At 36.4% G+C, this 22,526-nt stretch overlaps 1 protein-coding gene across 3 annotated transcripts in view; it reads right to left on the bottom strand.

Moving 5' to 3' along the window:
* VAV3 (vav guanine nucleotide exchange factor 3) overlaps positions 1 to 22,526 on the bottom strand; it is a 162,321-nt gene that overhangs the window by 121,028 nt on the left and 18,767 nt on the right. For all 3 annotated transcript variants that reach the window (XM_061345981.1, XM_061345982.1, XM_061345980.1), the window contains exon 2: positions 9,277 to 9,393. In XM_061345981.1, coding sequence (XP_061201965.1) covers positions 9,277 to 9,393 — 117 coding nt within the window. The remainder of the gene's footprint in view (positions 1 to 9,276; positions 9,394 to 22,526) is intronic.

The following is a 22,526-nucleotide window of genomic DNA, read 5'->3' on the forward strand; positions in this document are numbered from 1 at the left end:
TTGTGCACTGAATTACTCAGCTAGTATCAACTAGCCACTGCAGGAAACACATCTGCTTGCCCAATGTCACTGACATTTTTGCTGAAATCAGTTCTTCTTTAGAAACACTTGAAACATTTCAGGATTTTTAATACATTTAATTCTCCTAAAATACATTTCATGAGAATTAGCCCTCAATTGGTTTTCTTAAGCAATTCCACCAAGTATCCTTTAGATATTCACAGATCAAAATGGTTTTCAGCTGAAGATATATTCAGAGCTATACATAACTCTGTCTGGGTAATTCTATTTTGTTAAGCTTAAAATTTGCATATAAACATACTCTGAATAGCACTTTCCAAAAATTCAAAAAGCGTACTTCTGTCAGCTTCTTTAGCACCACCCTGTGTTATGCAGAGTACCAATGCTGTTACTTCATATATAAAGCTCTTTACAGGCAGTTTTCAACTGTAATTTGAACTGATTTACTTGCAGAGCTTAGCAGTAGCTCAAGTATGTAATTTCACTTTCGTTAATCATTTTATTTGACAATACTTTTAATTTCTTCCACAATACCACTTTCTGTAGAGCAACTGTCATTATTTATAACTGGTTTTAAAGAGGTTCCTAAGATTATCAGTTATTACATTCATCATTATACTGAATGATTTAGTTATTGAATTGTTATTTTGGAAATTAAATCCTCAATTTTCAACTACTAATTCCTACAATTTTCACCTTTGAAATCCCATGAAGCCATGAAAATACAACCCATTTAATAAAACTTTTCCAAATAAATCTCATCCCATGCTTCACAGTTAAAAACATGTATGATCCAATACCTAAGATCTAGCATTTCTGCTGTAATATTTTTTGACCAAAAGAAAAAGCTATCTCCCTCAATAGCTTCATTTTTGCATACAAAGATGCATTAATTTTCACAGCAAGGTTGTCTTAATGATTTCAATCACCTATAAATGACAGAAGCTTTTCAGATTTACAAGTTAACTATTCTGGAATACACTGTTTGGATTTGTTTCCTCATTAGCAAGCTGGTTAAGTACCTATCCTTTTTAAAGGCCTGGAGTAGCCGTGCTGAAATTAACACAACTGGGTCAGAAAGGAAAACACAAGGACACAATTGTTCATTAGCAAATACCTCTCTAGCCCTGTTACCAACAGTTCAAGTAAAAACCCTCCAACACATTTTGCAAACATTTCTCGTTAATTTGTACCTATTTCCTTTTCATGAAATATACAAACGTTTCCTGCTGCAAGCCATTCACTGCAGGTTTCACTTTCTATTGAAATTGGACAGAAAAAAACAGTGAATGAGATTCCAACCAGCCTCACTACCAGAGCATTCTTCAGGCTAACAAACCCTGATTTTTTAATACTTACAAAAAAAACAAGAAGTAACTTTCAAATGCCTTTGAAAATACATTATTACTTGGGACTTTTCACTCAAGTACACTTCTGCTTCAGACATGAACAGCTGCCAGGTGGTCATTCACTTGCCTGCACTAAGAGAGGGACTCTACAGACTAAGTAGAAAAATCACAGTCCTGCTTTCCACCAACATACTAACAGCCCCTGGGTTCGACCCCACGACAAACCCCACCAGTCATTAGCAGCTAGTCTTGGAGAATGTTTAGACACCCTTAACTAGCTCTTCACAAGAAATCCCAACACTGCATGTAAGACAGTTTAAGCCACTATCTCCCTAGCTTGCAATTTGTACCTCTTGGGTATAGTTCAAGAGTGGCCTAAATCTCTTTGGTGCATGTTTAGCACAGACACCCTTCAATAATATTTTAAGCTAAATACTTATATTTTTAAATTTTATATCTATATATATATAAATATATATAATATAAATTTATATAAATACTTATATTTATAAATATTATATATATATTATATATATAAAACATATATAGACTAGAAGGCATCTTTCAGTGAAAGAGAAATTTATCTATTTCAAATCATTCCAACAGAAAAATATGAGAAAAAAAATAAACTTGGTAATTACAGTTTCTGTAACTTTCTTATATTGGAACAGAGCAAAGAAAGTCCCTGAATTTATTATTTTTAAACTAGCAAAGATAATGTCTCAAGTTAATCTGCTATTGTCATTAAGTGAGGAAAAACTGTAAATCATTTCACTCTACAACTGTGCCCTACTTCAGTCTATGAGTTGAATATTTAATTTGCACAACTGATGATGAAAATAGAAGTGCATTGGTCCAAAAATCAAGGACTAAACCTTTATAAGTTCTGTGGGAAAAAATAAACCAATCTTACATCTTAATGAGATGTGAAATGCAAGCACAATTTGCAACAGGCTTTTTAGGCTGATGTCAAGCCTGTTTCATGTAACTGGAAATATCAGAATGACCAAGAGATCCAGGTAACTGCAGCAGCCATGTTCTATTGGTTTCTTACATTGTGATATGCCTATGTCATTTGAATCTTAATTGAGATTCAAAATCTCTGTCCCAGAGCAGACAGAGAACAAGAAGCAGAGAACCCAGGCAGCATGCAGGAGATCTAGGTCAAAGTGGGAGAGGGATTCTCTTAGAAATTATTGCAAGCATGAGAGAGCACAGAACAGGTTATATAAACTGTACTTCATGTTCTCTTCCCACTTCTTCCAGCTATCTGTGGGACTAACAGAAAACTGTCATGTTTTTCCTCTTTGGAAGCCTCCAGGCTTTTCAAAAGAGGGAAAGAAAAAAATGTGAACAAATTTAGTATCATAGGAAAAAAGATATACACAAAACACCTCAAAATTCATATGAACTTCATCTGCAAGTCACTCATTTATTGCCTTCTCATTTTATTTCTAGTTTATATTTCTGTTACCTTGACCAATATCTATAAATTCAAGAAGTTTTGTGTTTCATTGTCACCTTCACTGTCAGCTTTTGGTTACTAAATGCTTGTATGGCAAGTACTGCAGGGAATTAATTCCCTGTTTAAAAATAACCTTTGAAACACATCTATAAACAAATGTCTAAGAAGACAGAAATCTTAAGCCCTGTTTAACCTACTCAAGATGCCACTTTCTTCCTCCAAAACTGCTTCCACCTTAACGAGAAATGGATTCTACCAGAATTCAATGCTACAAGTTCAGCATCACCAGGATATGTGAATCAGGTACACCTACCATTTGGGCAAGGTCATCATAACAACAGAAAAATGTGCTCTGAAACTCAGTTTTATTCTTTCAGATTAGTGGTTTCTCATTAATCTTCAATTTCCAACCTCAGTCACATTTGCCAAAAAGCTGAACAGAAAAGTCTGCTACTTACAAAATATTCCAAGAACTCCCTGGGTGAGAATTTCTCATTAATGATCAAATACTTGAGATATGTTCAACAGTTTGTGATGTAGTCAAAAATTATGATTATCATTACTTTCCATTACATGGAAGCAATTACAACTTGAAACATTATGACAAACCTGTGAGAAATTCATGAAGATACATTTGGAAAGACTAGAGAGGTGACAGTCTGAACGTATGCTGTCATAAGAACATTCAAGACCAAATCCTGAAATATTGAGGCCTAAGTGCATAAGCTCATGTAGAAGCTCTAAGTTCATGCTGTCTTTATTTCATTACATGTTATATATTATAGTTATATGCCTAAGAATTTGTACAGACTCTTTGCTGGTCATCACTGCAACAAATTATTACAGATAAGTAGATTAAATTTATCTAGTGCTTGTAATGGTTTTCACTGTCACACAATGTCTTCTGTAAACTTTCAAAGACTTTTCAGAATGGTGGTTAAGAGCTACATACACCCTTTTCATTCCACTTGCTCACCCACCTCATCACTTTGCCCAAAACTGTGATTTACGTTCTTTGGGGCTCAAAGACATTTTTTGTTATGATTTAAGGGAGGCTCTTTTAGGGAGGCTTAACCTTTATGTAACTCTACACAGATAGAAATAATATCTAACAATTAAAATCTTCCACATATGCCAATCATTTTAGCAGTCTTGCAACAGCCTAGTGTTTTGTGTTTTCTTGCTCATTTTTTTTTTCAATGCTCATTTTTTTCCAAAGCATTTCCACAGAGAAGGAAGCTGGAACCTGTCTGTATCTTCCATACTTTCATTCTTCCACATTCACAAGTACACTTTGAAAGAGTTCCAGTAACATTCATCCCAAACGAGTCCATCTCGGTGACGCACCTGAAAACATTGAAATCCTACTCCTAAAAGCAACTGTACAGCTTAGTTTCTTGAGCAAATCACTAAGCTCTTTCTGCCACTAAAAAAGCTCAGAAAATGAAGATAGATCTGTTAATAATTAAAGCTTTGTTTTTACCTGTTCATTTCTCTTTCTTCATTTTAATTTTCTTTTAAAAAAAAAATATGGTATAATGTCTTGGCATGTTCCCCAATGTTCTCTAGTTTTCACATGACTTTATTAGTGAAAGTGCTCATATTTTGCTCTATTACCTCACTCATTAAATTCACTAAATAAAACATCTAACAACAGAGGTTAATCTCAACGGCTTCAGTTTTATTGATTATTTCCTAAGCATTTTTCCTCCTCACTCTTTCCTTAATGGTATATAATTTTTTATAATAACTGTTGTTCTTTGTTGGGTTGATTTTGGTGTGTATAATTCACGCACATCTGCCTGACCTTCCTGGAATCTGTTAAACCGAAGGGAATACTAACACACCAGGATCTTCAATTTCAGCATGAATTTCTGCTTCATCACAGCCTGGATTTCCTTTACACTAAGAGAGTGACTAAAATGATCAACAAGCTTCATGACCTTAGTATATGCATTCGATATTTTCACAGTAGTTTCTTGCTTTTACATAAACTATTCTTTTAAGTGCAACTGGATAGTTAGCTACATTAGACATTATGGTATATGCTTTTAAACAATTAGGTATTTGTTAGATTGGTATTATTTGATATTTGATCATCCCTCATACCCCCCCCCCCCCGTTTTATAATCAGGATTGAATGCTCTATGTTATTTCTAGACAACTGTTGCAAGATCTCTACTAGGAGAGTTTATGGCTGTGTTCATGTTAGATCAGTTATGTCATAAAAAAACCACTGTGTTCAGTTATATGTTGCTTAGAATATTTAAAAGCAGAGTACACAAAGTTCTTTTTCTGACAATATCTGGACACTATTTTCCCCCATGAGACCTCAAACACAGCTCTGAGGCCAGGGAGCATCTATCAACACCGACATGCACTAGAACTAATCCTCAGATTCCCATTTCTGCAACACATTAGTTGCAAACTTCCTTCAGAGAATAGGGATAGCAACAATTTGTTGTGGCATACCAAACAGCAAAGGCTGCTGTTGGCTGTGCAGGGCTCAGAGAGCTGAAAGAACAAGTATCAACATTACTTGTTGATTCTGGCACACAGGTAGAAAGGAAGAACCTGACAACCCTGTGGTAGTGAAAAATGACTCTCCAACGTGGAATTCATAATGAAAACACTGTCTGGCACCCCATGGGCGTGGGAGGGCATTTCATGCTCTGTCAGGAACTTAATGCAGTAACAATGAAATTTACTGATAGAAATGTGACTGAGAATGGGTGAATACTGTAGAACCCCAGGAAAAACAAGTTTTATGTCATTTTAGAAAGTATGATTTAAGAACCCTCCTATTTCTGTCTAATGCACCCGCTCTTTTTTAAGCCCAGTCTCAAAAATAAGAAAATCATTGCTGTTATACATGAAAGGGAAGAAAACCCTCATCTTGTAGCAGCTGATATCAATATTCATCAAGAATATAGGCATTAAAAAACATACTCATGAGGTTATCGGCTTTCTTGTTTCTTTACATATTCTCTGACTATTTACATGTTGCCTCTTCATGCCTGATCCCTACCCCCCACCATATACACGCTTCTTTTTCCTCTGATCACAGAAAGATCAAAGAGTCTCTGCATAGTGAAGCACAAAGTTCAAGTCACATTTTCATACATTATGTCAAAGCATCTGAAAACAGCTCATTTAGCCCTAACTATTAGCTGTAAGTTTCACCATTACAGCAAACATTTTGTAATCCGTATTTCACAGAGCTGTCAAAAGTCTTAAAATTCTACAGGCAGCGTACAGCTGCTACTTCTAAGAGAAACAGGGGTTTGCTGCCATTTTCTTCAGCATTGAAAAACATCAGAATATGACAGTTTCCATCACCTGGCCTCTCATCTCATTTTTCCTGTCAATCTTATCTTCTGAAGGTTCTTTGTTCCTTTACATATTGCTCCAATTCCCTCCATTAGCATGCTTAAAAGTCACTGAAATCTGTTATATTAAGCAGAATACTCCATCATCCAATGACAAATTCAGTAATCATTTCTTCATAAATCCAACTGAAGCATTTAAAAGTACCAAATACATACGGCTTATGGAGTCATTTCAGTTACAGTTTATTTACATCTCACCACTTATGAGTAGCTGCCAACTTCTGACATTGCAAGACAACTTTCAGTATATTCAAATGTGTTAGAGGCTGTAGACATTGCGCATGCTCATTCCATCACCTATTTGGTCAGCAATTGGAAAACAGAGCATTTCTAAACTTTATTATACTTTTTTTTGTGCCTATAATCAATTTAAGATCATTCATATTTTGTATTAAGGAATGCAATTCACAGAACTCTTAGAAACAGCACAATGACTTGGCTGCAGTAGCAGGAAAAATCTTCAGTACCTGTTTTTTGGCCTTTTGCATATAAGCAATTTCAATTCAAGAACACTACAGATTCAGGACTACATTAAGGTTGTTATTCTTAGAAGAAAAAAAAAGGGGGGGGAGAAGTTTACAAACAAATATCAGCTTGAAAAATACAAGCTTTTTCTCACTGCTGCTACTAGCAAGCAGAATTTCCAAAGTACATTATCAGACATGAGATTTAAAACCCATGCCACTTTACAGATATACAAACAATATACTTAAAACTACAGAATTAACTCAGCAAAGGTCTGACCATACATTTTAATCAAGTTGTAATTTCACCCTTCACTATCTTAATGCCCCAAACTTGACCAACTTCTTTAGGAAGCTTAACAACTCATTTGCAGAGGCTGGTAAAACATACAGATCAGCCTATCTAAATACAGTATACTGCTACCTCCAGTTGTGTGTGGCAAGCTTCCACATAAGCACACAGTGGAAACAGCTGAACAGCAGAGCCATTATGAACCTAAAATCATGCCCATTTCAGCTATTGCAATGATTGCACGGGCTTGTTCAGTTTAGCACCTCCACCTCTGCACAAGCAGATGTTACTATGCACATAGTCAGCCACATTAAAGGAGCCCACACACAAGTCTTGTTCAAATTTGTCACTCTATTTTTATTTGGTAGCTTTCCAAGAAAGGTGACAAAGGCCATTAAATTGTCCAAGACTAGAGAAACTTTTGCTTACAAGCACTATCACCATTGCTAGCACTCAAATACCACCACCGGGAATAATCAGTACATTTCTGCTATACTGTGGCAACAAACATGGCCAAAAAAATAAAATCTCTGCATTTAACTTTACTTTGGAAGAGAAAAAATAATACTAATATCATGAATGGAAAATGCTTGGGTTTTTTAAAGCAAATAATTCTATGTACATGAAATTGTATTCCAAAATCAATTTTGTTAAAATGAGTGCCAGAAACATTTGTTGGGTTAAATTCAGCTTTAATTCTGAACTTGTTTACTGGGTATTCAGTGATGCTGCAATAATGATTTGCCCTGCAAAAGACTTCAAAACTAGACTGTGTTAAACAAGCTGGTTATGTTTATATGGCACACAATTTGAAACTTTCAGCAATTAACTAGAAGATACAATTGTTAAAAAATTCTATGCATTAAATTTATGTATTAAAGATTTGAAACAAGCATTAAGATACGTGACTTTACTAAGGTCACATATCTTAAGATACATGATTAAATAGGAGACACCATAAGTAAGACATTTCTAGCACACCAAAAATGTCAAAACCAACAATTTTAATGCCTCTGCTATTTGCACAAAAAAAAATAAAATCTCATTTTTAATAAGCAATACAGTGCATTTGCAAAAAAAAAAAAAGGTCATGTTTTAACAAAAGCTTTATCTTAAGTGTAATTTATAAGGACAAAATATGTTCAGCATGACTAAAGAACAAGTGGATTTAATTGTCTAATTATATACTCAAAAGGACTTAAAACCAGACAAAAGATTCAGAAAAATAATTAGACATTTTGGTTAACAGTAATCACTGAACCATTCCAAATAGTCATACTGCAGCCCTGATTCATGCTTCCACTCTTACATCATCTTTACCTCTATGTCTACTTATAAGAAGAGCAGCACATAAAAATTTGATAGTAAAATTATGATCTCTTTTAAAAAGCAATAATACTTGAAATACACTAAATTTGAGTAAGTCAATATTGGTGCTGCTTCAGGTAATTTTTAGATCTCTCCTATGAAATTAGGGTAACAATACCCTATGACTCAAAAGCAGAAACCAAAGCAGAACTGAACATATGCTGGCAATGACAGATCAAACAGGTATGTAGGAGGTTGCGAACAATGAACTGGAAAAAGCTTTTACATGCAGAATAACTAATCATAGACTTACAGAATATATTTCAGGCTGTGTAAATGAGGGTAGTCACATTAACCCACCATAGTTATGTCTGAGCTTTACAGCAGGTTAGAAAAACCATCAGATTTTAAACCTAACTGCCAAAAAAGAAAACTTACAAGGGCTAAATTTACATAGGTGAATTCTGAGCACTTGAGACAATGGAAAATTGTGCTGTGCCATGTGTCTACATTGTGTAGGCCCAGCACCCCTGATTCCACACTACTTATGTAAAAAATTATTCCACTAGACAGCACTTGCCCATCTTCACACGTTTCACGTATCTTTAACTCAGCAGGTTTCAATCAGGGTTGGTGGTTTTTTTTGCAGGGAGGGGTTTGGGTTTTGTAGGAATTTTTTTCTGTTTGGTTGGTTTTGGTTCTGGGGCATTTTCTAGGGGGGGTTGTTTTGTTTTTTAATTTAATGCTTTTCACACCTTCAGAGCTTCCCTACCAGTGATATTTCTCTGCCCTCAATTAGCCTTTCTAATGTAACTCCGATTTTTCTGCTTTCTTATTTCTCCCACACTGCATTTTTACTAGTGAATGCACATCCATTACTCACAGCTTCTTAACTCCCACACCACATATACCATGTGGAGTTCTATACTCAAGCACTCAAGCAGTAGACCACAGGCATCACTCAGGATATAATTAAAAGGATCCTTACCTTCCCAAAATCTCTCACATCGAACAAATCGAATGCTTCAAAAAGTTCACTTTTCTTCATCCCAAATATTTCACAACACGCCGAAAGAAAAGTCCTTATATTCTTCAAGCAAAGAAACTACGGGAAAGAAAACAGAAATACTAAGCATCAAGTATCAACTAACAGCATGTATGCTCCCTTTGGTAACAAATATTCACTGATATAAAGCATGAAGTGTCCTTAGCAACTTGTATGCTTGCTTTTGTAACAAATATTCACTGCTACTAAATATCAACTGTCCATTAACAACTTGTGTTCTCTTTTGGTAACCAATATCCACCCACGCAATTATTTTTAAGTCATCGCTTTCACTATGCTATGATCCTCCACGGGTTCTAGTTCAGCCATAAAAGTTACCTTCAGGTTCAAAAGCATTAACCAAATTCTGAGAAGACACTTTGTGAACAGAACCTATTTTCTCTCTTTTGACATAAACAGTAAGAAAGGAGGTTATTCAGAAGCTGTGGCTCTCCCATCCTTGGCAGTGTTCAAGGCCAGGTTGGATAGGGCTTGAAGCAACTTGGTCCAGTGGAAGGTGTCCCTGCCCATGGCAGGGGGGTTGGAATTGGATGAGCTTTGAGGTCTCTTCAACTCGAATCATTCTATTAATCTATGACAAATGACAATATGCTACTAGATACAAATTATTCTAAATACAGACCTACTTTTCAGGTCTCTACAGACAGTGTAGAACAAAACTAATAAATAATATAAATAAATAAATACTAAGGTGAGAAAGTTATTCTTCATACATCAAGCTCTTAACATAAAAGTCTAGACTGAATGCTTACTGAACATATATGCACTATTTTAACACACTAAAGCCATTACGAATACATATTTTCCATCTGGAGCACAAAAGCAGATTATATACGCAATCAAGAAATCATTTACAATTTATCTAGTGGAGATTAAAGATTCCCAAGCCACCTTGATTTCTGTACTGAATCGAAGTACAGAAGTTAAGCAACCTTCACTTGAATTTATCCACATAAATCAATGATCATCCAAGTCTTGAAAAGCACAACGCTTCTGCCATAGTGCTCTCCTTACAAGAATTTTAATGCATTTTCCTGTAGACATTCATTAAAAATAAATAAATAAATAAATAAATAGATAAATAGATACCTCACCAGTACAAAAGACAATACCTATTAATAGCATTGCAATAACTAGAGGCATAGCTAAAAGGTGCAATATCCACTCTGGATAATGATTAGCACTGTAGGGTACTAGTACCTTACGAAGACACTAGCTCCATAAAGGTGCTGCTCAGGAGTCTTACAACCCACTATGCAGTACAGCACAGAAGCAAACATAACATTTATAAACAACAAATTACCCAGCACTGGGATTTGGATGTGCATTTTGAAAGTACGGATATAGCAACTCAATATTAAAACTGAGTTGATAGATTTCTGCCTCTTATAACAGATTTATAAGAATGAGGATCATTTACATTAGGAGAGATCACAGAATTGCTATATGGTCCAATTTAATGTTGTTTATAAAAGCACTATTTTTCACCTTAATACTGACCAAATGTCACAGACATATGTCTTCTGAGCACCAAGTAACCCAGACTGCTCGCTCAGATGTAATGTCACTGCTTTACCTTCAACATGAGACAACAAAATATCAATTCAACAGGGAGCCCTAATTCCTGTCTTACATAGAACTAAGCAGCCAGACACAAAAAAAGACAGAGCACCTGATAGATCCGATTTAGAGATAGGTTGCACATGTAAGGCTCATATTCAACAAGAGTAGCTTCAAGAGTAGACAACTCTAGTAGACAGTTGTTGACATCAAGAAAACAGCCAACAGACTCAGCACAAATGCAATCTCTGTACAAGGTGTAGCTCACAGGAAGGCATCTGTAACTGACAACTGCCACATCAAGTGTAAGGGGCCACAGATGTACCAGGCAGAGGTGTAGCCTCCAACCCTCCCTCCACTCCCAAAACCCCCATCTGCATATGCTCCCAGCTCAGATGGGGCAGTCAGTGCCATGTTATATACTGGGCTGCTCTAGGACAGGCCTATATTTACACCAGACTGCTTTTATACCTGGCAAAATGTGAAAAATGAGTCTAGCTTGCTCAGTCAAAATCACAAGCTTCTCTGTTTTGTGATTATAATTTTCAAGTCTAAAGTGCAAGGTTAGAAGACTAAGAAATGAGAAACATATATGCCATTTCCTCCATGATATCAGCAGAAAGAACCAGACCATTGCCTGGTTTGTAAGTCTGCAGCTTTTAAAACAAGATGGCACATACAGAGTGATTACTGTTTTCCAATATAGTTTTTCCCCACTGCGTTTACTGTTTTTCTTAAAAGCCTTCAAGGGCCAGCAGCTTGGTCCAATCCAGAATACCAGTTCAACTTGAATACCAATTAACTTTCTTCAACTGAAATTTCCACCTCCACTCAATTTTTTTTCCTCATTGTAAAATTCAGCTGCCTCTTTAAAACCTACATTTTTAATTTACGTTTTGAGCTTAGATTTGTTGGCCTGCCAGTGCAAAGAAAGTTTACAGCTGCATTGTTTATCTCTAAAGACAGCAAAAACTTAAGGGAGAGACAGGAGCTGTCATGGGCATAAAATCTGGCCTAGATTTGCTAGAGAACATATCAGCAAGTTGCATGCAGCTTCTTAATACAGCTGAAAGAAGTGTTTAATCTATTAGCAGTTATGCACACAGTCTGCTTTTGCTTCTCATTCCATGAAATTCTTCCAATTATTCTTAACAGATGTTTCCTACAAAAAAGCTGGCAGCATTTAGTCAAGATTTACTGGTTACTTCAAATTTGGAGGGAATTTTGTGACATCAGCCTTTTGTGTTTAAATTATTATGAATTTTATGCAAATAAATGGGAAAGAGTATTAATGAGAAATTAGGTTTCTCTTAGCACATGGGTTTCAAAGGAAATACAGTGCCTACACTGCAAGCAGTAAATTAAATTCTTTGGAATATGCTAACAGAGAGACGAAAGAAGAACCTAATCCCCCACCCTCTCACCCCTTTTTTCTTTCTTTAAATTCTCGCTAACTTATTAAGCAACAAAGTGCACTTAACATGTATCGTATGTTAAAGAGACCTGACACAATTATAACCTCATATTCAATAGCCATATGGCAATAGAGCAGTTATATTGCGTTATTTTGTAGATTCTAGAAACCACAGACAAGCATTTGCCAAAACTACTTGCACCTGATATGGGACATCACCAATTATCAGTGGAAAAAACCTCCTGACAAAACAGTCTAAACCCCCACTAGTTCAAAGACTGCTTAGTGAGTTTAGTTGGACATCTAGTGTTCTGGTATCCATTAATTTTCTCTTGTAAAATGAAAGGCTCATTATTAAATTGTTAAGCTAAACACAGTAGTTGCAAGGATAATGCTGTGAGACTACTAAAACTGAAAATATGTTCACATTTATATGCACTCGTTTGGCAATAAATTATATGACCAAATGACAGAAAAACAAAACCAAACTAACAAACAAAAAAACCCTACCACTTCATTATATGCTACTCATGTTTTGGAGAAGTTATTTGATTACATTACCAAGAAAACTTTCAGAAATATTTCCAAAACTTCATATTGTAATCATCTAAATAAACGATTTTCTCAGTGAAACCAAAGATTTTTATCCTTGTGGTTATTGTATGAAGAAGTACAAATTTGTAAGAGAAACCTTCAAATTAAAAAAGAGCACACACCTAAAATCTAGGAAGTTCCATAAAAGACAATTTTCCTCTCTGGCAATAACAAAAAGGCACCATTAGTCTGCAGTCTCTCATTAGTAAGTACAGTCCTCAGGATATTTGGAAACCAACTACATTATTGTGTTTCTTTTTCAAAGTAAAACATTATACTTTGGTACACCGCAAGGGAGATCATTAAAAGCATAAAGAGCAGTTGGATACTCAGTTCTCAGAGATGCAAGGAGATCTAGACATCCCTCAACTTGGTCTAATCTCCAAATGTCTCCTCCACAGGAAATGTTGTCTTTCAGTACAAGAAAAAAATTCTCTTCTTTAAAAAATAACCTAGCTAGAAAACTGTCTCTTGAAAAAGTTAATGCTGCCCTTTCCCCTGCCCCTTTTTTATTTACATGGCAGTATTAGTAGATGGCAGTCTGAAATTCTTACTACACAGACCACTAAAAATATTGCAGTAGTGTAGTATAACCCACAAGTCCAAAAATGTTTACACTACTGGAAAATACATCTTGTGCTTCACTCATCTCCAGATGTACCATGAGAGGACAGCATACTCAGCACCCAGAGAAAGATCAACAATATCACAACCTGTTGGGGATCAAGGTCCATTTTGAAGATGAATACCTATGGATTATCAAGACATTTCTCAAGCACCTTAATGTTTCAGAGCATAAGTAGTTACACATACTACAAACCAACAACGCTGTCATCATCAGAGCTGATGAAACCCTAAATCTCTTGTGATAAACCACTATATTTTTTGGAACAGACTAGAATTTTAGTGGCCTCTGGCCCATTCTGCATTGAATTTCATTTTATAAAAAGCATTAACACAACATTTATTGAAATAAAAAGCATGTTTGAAAAGAAAAAAAAAAACAACTACCACCTAAAACAAGTACGCTTTATTTAATTGGGAGTGCATCTGTCTGAACTTGAAGGGAAAAATACTGAGAAAACCTGATTATACTAAGTTCCACAGAAAAATCATGCTGTTTTCTACCATAACATTTGCCACTTCACACAAAAAGCAACATTGATTTGAGGGTTTTTCAACACAGTACCTGGTTATATGTGCTGACAGAAATGTATAGAAATATTTTACAAAGGGTACTGAATAGAAATTACTAATTAGACACAAAAAGCACAGACAGGACTATAGCTGCCCACAGGGAAGACGGATTTCTCTAACCAGGCCTCTAATGAGGTGAAAGATGAAATGCCAAAGAAAAAGAGAAAAATAATTTTCATATATACTCTATTCATATAACCTTACAAGTATTTCTCAGAAAATGTTTTAGCATTGAATTACTTCAATGGAATAAAGATCTGTTCGGTACAGACTAATATGCAGTATCTAAATGTATCTTTTCTACTAAAAGCACTCCTAAGGGTGTTCAGAGATCAACACAAAGAGCTCTAAAGATCAAATTCTGCCGTGAGATATTTATATGAAATTCCAGCATAGCAACACCAGTCAGGCAAGTGAAAATTTAAAGGCCAAGAAATAACTCGTATTTAGGAAAGACAGAGTTTTAATCCACTTTCAACTTACTTATTCTTATTATCATCATTGTAGAATAAACCAGCTATTTGTATTTGTTTTAACCTCAACATCCTTTTTTATTATGGTTGTTTAGTCACAAGCAAGGAAGACCACTTGGGTACTTGGCAGTTTCCTGGTCTTTGTATCTGCATCAACACACAATCATTCGGCATTTAGGACAAACCAGAGAACACACTGAACACCTGAGATAGTCTAAATAGATGCCAAGATATAAAGGGGTATTAAAAACAATATGAATCACTGTCACTATGTCAGGGAAGGTGGCTTTTTCCCCTCAGTATGATTCACTTTTACTGACATTGTATACCCATTCCTTCATCATCATACTTCCCAGGCATTTTTGCCTGTTGCATTCATAGCCCAGCACAGACTTCAGGAGGCTCCCAGTAACTGCACAAGAACTGAGGCCAGGCACTCCTAGCCACCATCACTAGGAAACTATGATGAAAGAGTAAAAACGTAGGAAAAAAAAAAAAAAAAAAGAGGACTTTGCTCAGCCAATTGTTCACTAAATCTGCTTTTCCTCTTGTGGGAGAAACAAGGCACATCAATCAAAACTATTCCAGAAATCTTCCTCTTCTATTCTTTTTCTAAACTGCACTACTTTCTAAACTACACAGCTGCAGCCATTTGTCTTTAAACAGCCTTATAGGCATAAAAAGAAAATGGTAGGATTTTATGTAACAGCAAGCATTTTATGACAAAAATAATTGAGGAAAGGCCAGACATTCAAAACAAGTACGTAAAAGGAAAATAATCAGATGGTCAAGTTTGGCTTCAATTTATGCATCTCAGAAGTCACACTTTCTTTTTAATTTGTGAAATACTGATGTTATATGCAAGGAGGCACATACAGACTTGTGACAATGGGAGATTCCTTTATTAGTTATTTATGGTCTTAGAAAAATACACCAGAACAGAAGGCAGAAGAACAGATCACTGCCGTAACACCTACATGCTCTTCCTAAACCTCAGCGCTTCCTGCAAAATGTGGAGTCCTGAACTTCCCTGTCCATTTCTGGGATGCTGATGAGAACAGATTAGCTGGGAGTATTTCATTTTGATTTCCACCCTGCTCCTGAGAATATATATAAAAAGGAAAGTAATGCAGTTATATCTCTTGAGTGTGAGAAGAAATGTGAACATTGTCATAGTGGATTTAACTGGAAGAATCGCTTTTCTACATTTTGTCACAACTATTAATATGTGCAAGTTGTTTTGGTGAAAGAGAGCACTGAAACAGAACTTGTCTCCTAAATGTTTCCTTCAAAGACGATGGTTAATGCCCTGAGGGTTGAAGATTTTTCTCTTCTTGCTTGTTTCAAAATTGCAAAATCTGTGTTGATAGGAGTAACATAACTTCCACACTGATGCTTGAATCCTGCTAAGTCTAAATCTAAGAAAGAGATTGCTACTGTGGCCAAACAGCACCATTACCTCTTCTAGCCATGAAGTCAAGATACTGTGACTATAGCGAAGCTATACAGCAGAAAGACCAAAATTGCACCTTTATCCTATATGCATAAAAAAGCAACAGTAACTAGAGGGACCGACCTCAGGGTTTCACCAGCTCTTACATAAAACATGCGCACAGGAAATATCTAGCTTCCTTTAAATTCTTTCAGCCACACCCAATAAGGAAAGAATATTAGGTACTTACAGACACAGCTGCTCCTATATATCAAGGGCTCATTTATGTAAACCAGGCTGGACTATTCCCCAGTGCATGACAATTCAGACAAACCAATCCCAAAAGAGTACATACCAAAACAGGAGGATGTTATACTTCTATTAGATGACATGTTTATTTTAATTTTTTGTTTTAGTATCTTTATGTCCATTAAAACAAAATTACTAGGTACTCAGACCAAGCAAGGGCCCATTGTGGTACTGACAGTATTGTACACTCAGGGTTAACAATTCAACAGAGAAATCATGCTTGGCACCTTCACAAATTTCAGCAGCCAAAGCAGATTAGATTAGTTCTGCTCTGCCAACAGAGTAATTATCACTATATGCAGTAAAAAATAGTTGTAACGATTTCTAAATGAATGAAGTACAAACCTGCTGATGAAGTCTTAATTCAACATCTATTAACATCTTTTCCTAAGCCAGCAAGAAGGGAAAGAGTCAAGAAGGTGTGTATGTCACTTTTCTTGTAAAGATCTTTAAATCCAGAGTCTTACTGAGGGTAGGCAATGCAAAAGTCCCATAATGAATTTAGAGACCAAGTCAAAGCAAGAGGATGAGTGCTCTTATTTTCAGTAAGCTAGTTAAACATACAAGGCTGTCTCCAGAGATCTTTTGGGGGGTTTTAAGTGTCACAACACCACAAGCAACCATTACCTTTCCTCACTCTTTAGATGAAACCTATTAACTTTCAAATTACATTTTCGAAAGAAGCTAGGGCACACAGGAAGAAGATATCCCTCAAAACAAAGAAATTCAGTTTTAGTTTCTGCTGTTGGCCTCTTGTTCTGTGAACCATCTCTGTCACTTAGATGATCAATATTCTTAAAGCTCTAAACAGCAGCAATCAAACCAAATATTAAATACCTCCTAACTCTCCAGCAGGTTACAAAGCAGATACACTAATAAGGATGAAAGAGACACCATACTAAGTTCTGGAAGAGGCAGGCTCATTATTAACATCTCAGCAGATTACAGTCAATGCCTTAGCTCTTTCCATAGCCACTTAAGAACCATTTTTGGGTAACAAAACACGCAAGACTAGTACCATCACATAACTGTGAGGAGTTTTGCTGAGAAGTGTGCTATGCAAAGAACAAAAGACATTCCTTAATTCAAAGAATTAAGGAATAGCTAGGGAGATCTGGACTTTTATTAGCCCACTAAATGTGATCATTCTTTGAAGGCCTACACAACGCCTAAGATGCTCTATGAACTGTAAAACATATTAAATTCCTTTGAACCACTGCTAACACCATATGAATATTAATAGCATGCTCTTTATTTGCTCTGTTACTGTAGAAATTAAATATTCATAAAAAGCTCTTCTTAAAATTCCTCACTGACTACTATTCAATTGTGTCTACTACATTTTGGCTTGAGTAGGAAGATTTGTTTATGTATATTTGCTCTTCTCTGAGCTTCAAAGACAGAAAATGGAAATTGAAACCTGAGAAAAAGCTGAGGAAGAACAAAGGATGCTCAGCTTTTATTTAGTACTGATAGAGTGAACAGAGGGCAATGGGGGAAAATAAAGCTCCTGACTTGTTATGCATTCCTGACTATCTCCTTGACTATGCTGGCAGTAGAGCATTGGTTAAGCAAGTGAGGATAAAGAAGCATTTGAATTCTGTGTTTCTTAAGTGCTCCTACAAGCCATGAAACTGCAGCTTCTACTCAATGATCACTGAAACACATCTGGCAAGCACCTTCCTCATCCTAATATGTGCATCAGGAGTCACTAGGCTGCTAGAAGAAGCAAGAAACCTTTTATCTTTACTTATTACAAGATGAAAATTAAGAGAGCATTTCAGAAAAGCACAGAAAAGAGAGCATTTCAAAAAAGTCACTAAACAAATGAGAGCTCCAACTACAGTAATTCCTCAAGAGTAACTGGCAAGAGGCCTGGGTCCGAGCTCAGGACATCTCTTGCAAACGGCAATTTTTTGAGTAGTCTTTTGCTCCCTGCTAGCACGACTCAACAGTCTGCTCTGCAGTACTTTTGTCAAAAAGAACAGCAATCGGAACACAGTACTAAGTATGCAGAGCACACAGATTAGCTAGGGGGTTCCTGTGCTTAATTACCTTTTCCAATGACCAGCTCTATCTGTCTTACATCCTGAAGCTGAATCCCTAAAATGTCTTTCACTAAGGATCTTGGTGTATTCCAACCAAATCCAAAAAAAAGAAGGAAGACAAAGGGAATGCGGAAATCAGTCCTGCCTGAGGAGAACAAGAATAGGAGGAAGACAGCAGCAAGGAAATTAAAGAGGACTACAGGAAAAGAAACAGGAAAGCAACAGACACACAGTGAAACAAAAGAAAGATCCAGTGAGAAAGACCACTGAAGTAAAAAAAAGACTTGACTTCCTAGACTGTGGGAGAACATGAAAGTCAAGCACAAAAAAAAGGTGTTAAAATGCTTCAGGCAAAACTACTTATGAAACTGCCATTTAAAGTAAGACAGCAGTCAACGTGCTGCAAACTGTGTTTACAATTGTGACATGGTAAACTGCTTCTGTAAGAAGAAGCACTGTAAGAGACTGGTTTTTTTACCCAAACGCATTGTCATTGGTCCTAACAGGTTTTCTCACCACTCACATTTGAACTTAGTTGATGAAATATTAGCACTTGCATTAAACCATTTTATAGATAGACAGAGAAACGTCAAAACCTATGCCTATTTTACATACTTTAACAAGCGGGACAGTGAAACAATCCTAAAACCTACAGCCTGTTACAATTAAACAGCAAAATGAATGAGAAACCTCAAACAAATTAACATTCAATGTTTTCATTATCAGAGGAAAAAAAAATAAATCATACACATGCTCAAACCAAGACAAAAAGCTTACAGATATAGTATGAAATACAGATCTTTACATCAGTGTTAAAGAGAACACCCAATGCATCTGTTTCATGTTGCTACTTTGGCATACTGAGATGTTGCTTCCATTGTATCTTGGTATCTGACTGTGCTTGATTTTTACAAGTTAGTGTAACAACATGAGAAGAAATATTACTTTGCCTATAACTATGCAAGGGAAATTAATTTGATGGTGTAAGGAGCCCTATGGATGTGTGGCAAAAAAATACCTGCCTTATAAGCTAAAGGAACAGAATTCACCTGAAGGATCCACACTTGTCTTCAATTCCATTAGAGAAACACAAAGCCCTTTCACTATTTCTGCAAGCACCATTTAATATATCATCTGAACTGGATCTCCTTGATCCATAAGCTATGACCCTACTGATCTGAACACAGGCCCTACAAGGCCAGACCTGGATCTCAACTATGCAATTCCTTTACAACGACCTACCGTGTGGATTAAGATAATTTAAGTTAGCATGTACTAGCTTGTTCTCTTCTAAACACTTTTTAAAAGTCTCAAAAGCTGTCAACGCTGAATCCTGTATGGAAATTCAACACACCAAAGGAAAACAACATATCCTCACAGAGCTAGGTAATGCTTTTAAAGGTGAACCTAACCCAAGTAACTCCCATGTTCTTCTATTTCTTACCAGAAGATCATATAGATCACGTACTAGGTATATGATTTCCAAAAGGAAGGAGCAATATTCTTAGTAACATTCATTAGTGTTTACATACATGATTCATTGGCTATTTTAAATGTTTTCTTGACCATTTGACTAGTTGTCCTGGGTTCAACTGTAACAGTTATTTTTCTCCTTCCTAGTAGCTGGTGCAGTGCTTTGTTTCAGCTTCAGCCTGAGAAGAACTCTGATAACACACCGGTGTTGGGTACTGCTCAGTACTGCTTACTCTGATCAAGGACTTTTCAGTTTCTCATGCTATGCCAGTGAGGAGGGGCACAAGAAGCTGAGAGGAAGCAAAGACACCTGACCTGATCATGGAATATACTTCTGGCAAGACCTTAAGAATTTAAGTACAGCTCTTGACAAATTGCCAAATATGAATATGGCTGTCCTCAAGTTACCTACTGTAAAAATCCACTGTTCTATTTTTGCTGGTGTGTCACTTCAGGTTTGCAGTTTATTAGACCATGCTCTCTGTGGCAAGGACAGGGATTTCTGATATACTCAGAGAACACTTCAAGGATTGCAAGTGAAGTAAGTAGAACAGCTAAGTCCAGAAGCACAAACCACAGACCAGTGGGAATAGCCATGAATGAAAAACAAACCCTACCAATATATTTGCAGGATTGGAAGCTAAAACTCAGTGGTCACAGAGTATACAGTCTACATTTTTACATGTTGTGATATTCTGTGGTGCTTCAACATATTGACTTGGCACCAAATGTCATATTTCACGCGTTGAGTGCCATACAAGTCAGATCGCAAAAGTCGAGAAAGGAAGACAAACTCTTTTAACTGCTAAAACTTATCATACACTTATTTGCACAGAGCTCCGTCTTATCAGGCTGATAAAGGTAAACGATTCTGCAATCTTTATTACCACATATACTGCATCTGAGCGTTTCACAGTCGCAATGAGTAATCTATTAAAAGCATATTCAGAGATTGCTTTACTGGTCCCATATGCACACGCCATTTTAAGTAGAGCAGTAGGTACCAGACACATCACCATTTTCTGCTCAGTAGTAAAATGAAATAAAATGACACAGGCCAGTGTGTGGCAGAAAACTCACCTTCATTCACAGAGCAAGCACCTGGTGTTCCACCTGCATTTGTCTTCAGTGAAGTCAAGGCTCAGACCAAATGCTGAGCTCTTCTGACAGCCAAATAGTCAAACTGTGACAGAAGGAGATTTAGCAAGCTCTCATTTTTTCTCCCCACTCTGTAGGAGGGGCTTGCTCTCCCACTGCTTCATATTAAAGAAAATGAAGAACAGACAGGCTCAACACTAGCCAAAATAAAGACAAAAGACCATACTTGGTGCAAAATCCTCCAGGGCCCCAGCAAGCCTCATACTTCAGAGGTTTATGAAACAACTTCTAAGTAGCTGATAAAATTGGCTGTGATGAGACAGGCCATCCCAAACATCCATAAACCGGTTTTCCAAAACACCTGGCTTTGTGACCAGAACCACAGGGCTTTTCTTCCCTCTTACCATTTGGCCTCAACCCAAAAGTTTTATACAAGTTCAGGAGACCTTGCTACCAGGGTCACCTACCCCTTAGGAGATTTTGTTGATCACACCAGGAGAATGGGAAGCCCAAGGCAATACAACTCCATAAATGTCTCATGCTTCCAGATAACAGAGACTAGGTAAAGCAGTACTGAAATCAGATTGGTACTATACTACAATTGGTTTTGTCAATGAGATTTAAATACACAACTCTGCACAGACCATGTTTTCAACCAGCACACACCTCCCCTCCAAGAATATGCTCTCAAACAGATGGAATCATCCCAGGACCTGAAGGATCCACACTTCTTATGGAAACCTAGATATTTCAAATAAAATATATATGTATTTCAACCTACAGCAAGGAAAAATATTTAATATCATTTATTCCTTAATTACAAAAATGTATTATAACTCTGATGCTATACACTACAAGTCTTTCAAAGGAAAAATGTATTTGGATGAGTTCTAAGACTGATTTTTATTTAGCCCAATCTTTTGTAGTACTATGTCACCTTAAACAAGAGTTAAAAACAACTGCACTGTTAATGGCACAGCTTTTCAAAAATACTTAAAAGCCATGACATAGACTATGCACAATTTGAAGTTTTGTTTAAATAAATAAATAGAGAAATCAATCAGTCAGTCTAGCAGACTTTGCAAGTCAGTTTAGTGAAGTATCCCCTCTTGCTTGCTTTGAATACACTACCTGCTATTTACATTGAATACCCCTCTGTTTCCACAGTGGGAAGGACAGCAAATAATTCTCTCTTTTCCAGGGTTTTACAGTCTCCCCCTATGGTGCCTCTTTCCAAAGCTGACAACCTTTCTTATGGAGCTGTTCCTTATTTTTTCATACCTTTGAAAAATCTCTTATGCTCTTCTCTGCACCTTTCTCATTTTATTACATCCTTTTTAAAACAGGAGACCACAACTACATAATACAGAAGCACTGTGGCTTATGCAGTAGACTGCAGTGGCATAATGAGCCATAACACATAATAGCATAATGAATGTTTTGGGCACAAAGCAAACCTCTGAAAATGCACTTTGAAAAAACCCTTGGGTGCTACATCCTCCACAGAAGTCTACCAGAACAGATTACTGTTCTGAAGAATCTGGTCTGGATGATGACGAGATATGGAAGAAGAT

The sequence above is a fragment of the Neopsephotus bourkii genome, unplaced genomic scaffold (assembly GCF_033783945.1).
Source record: "Neopsephotus bourkii isolate Nb327-2 ecotype Australia unplaced genomic scaffold, CSIRO-AGI_Nbou_v1 NB_250, whole genome shotgun sequence".
NCBI classification, from domain to species: Eukaryota; Metazoa; Chordata; class Aves; order Psittaciformes; family Psittacidae; genus Neopsephotus; species Neopsephotus bourkii.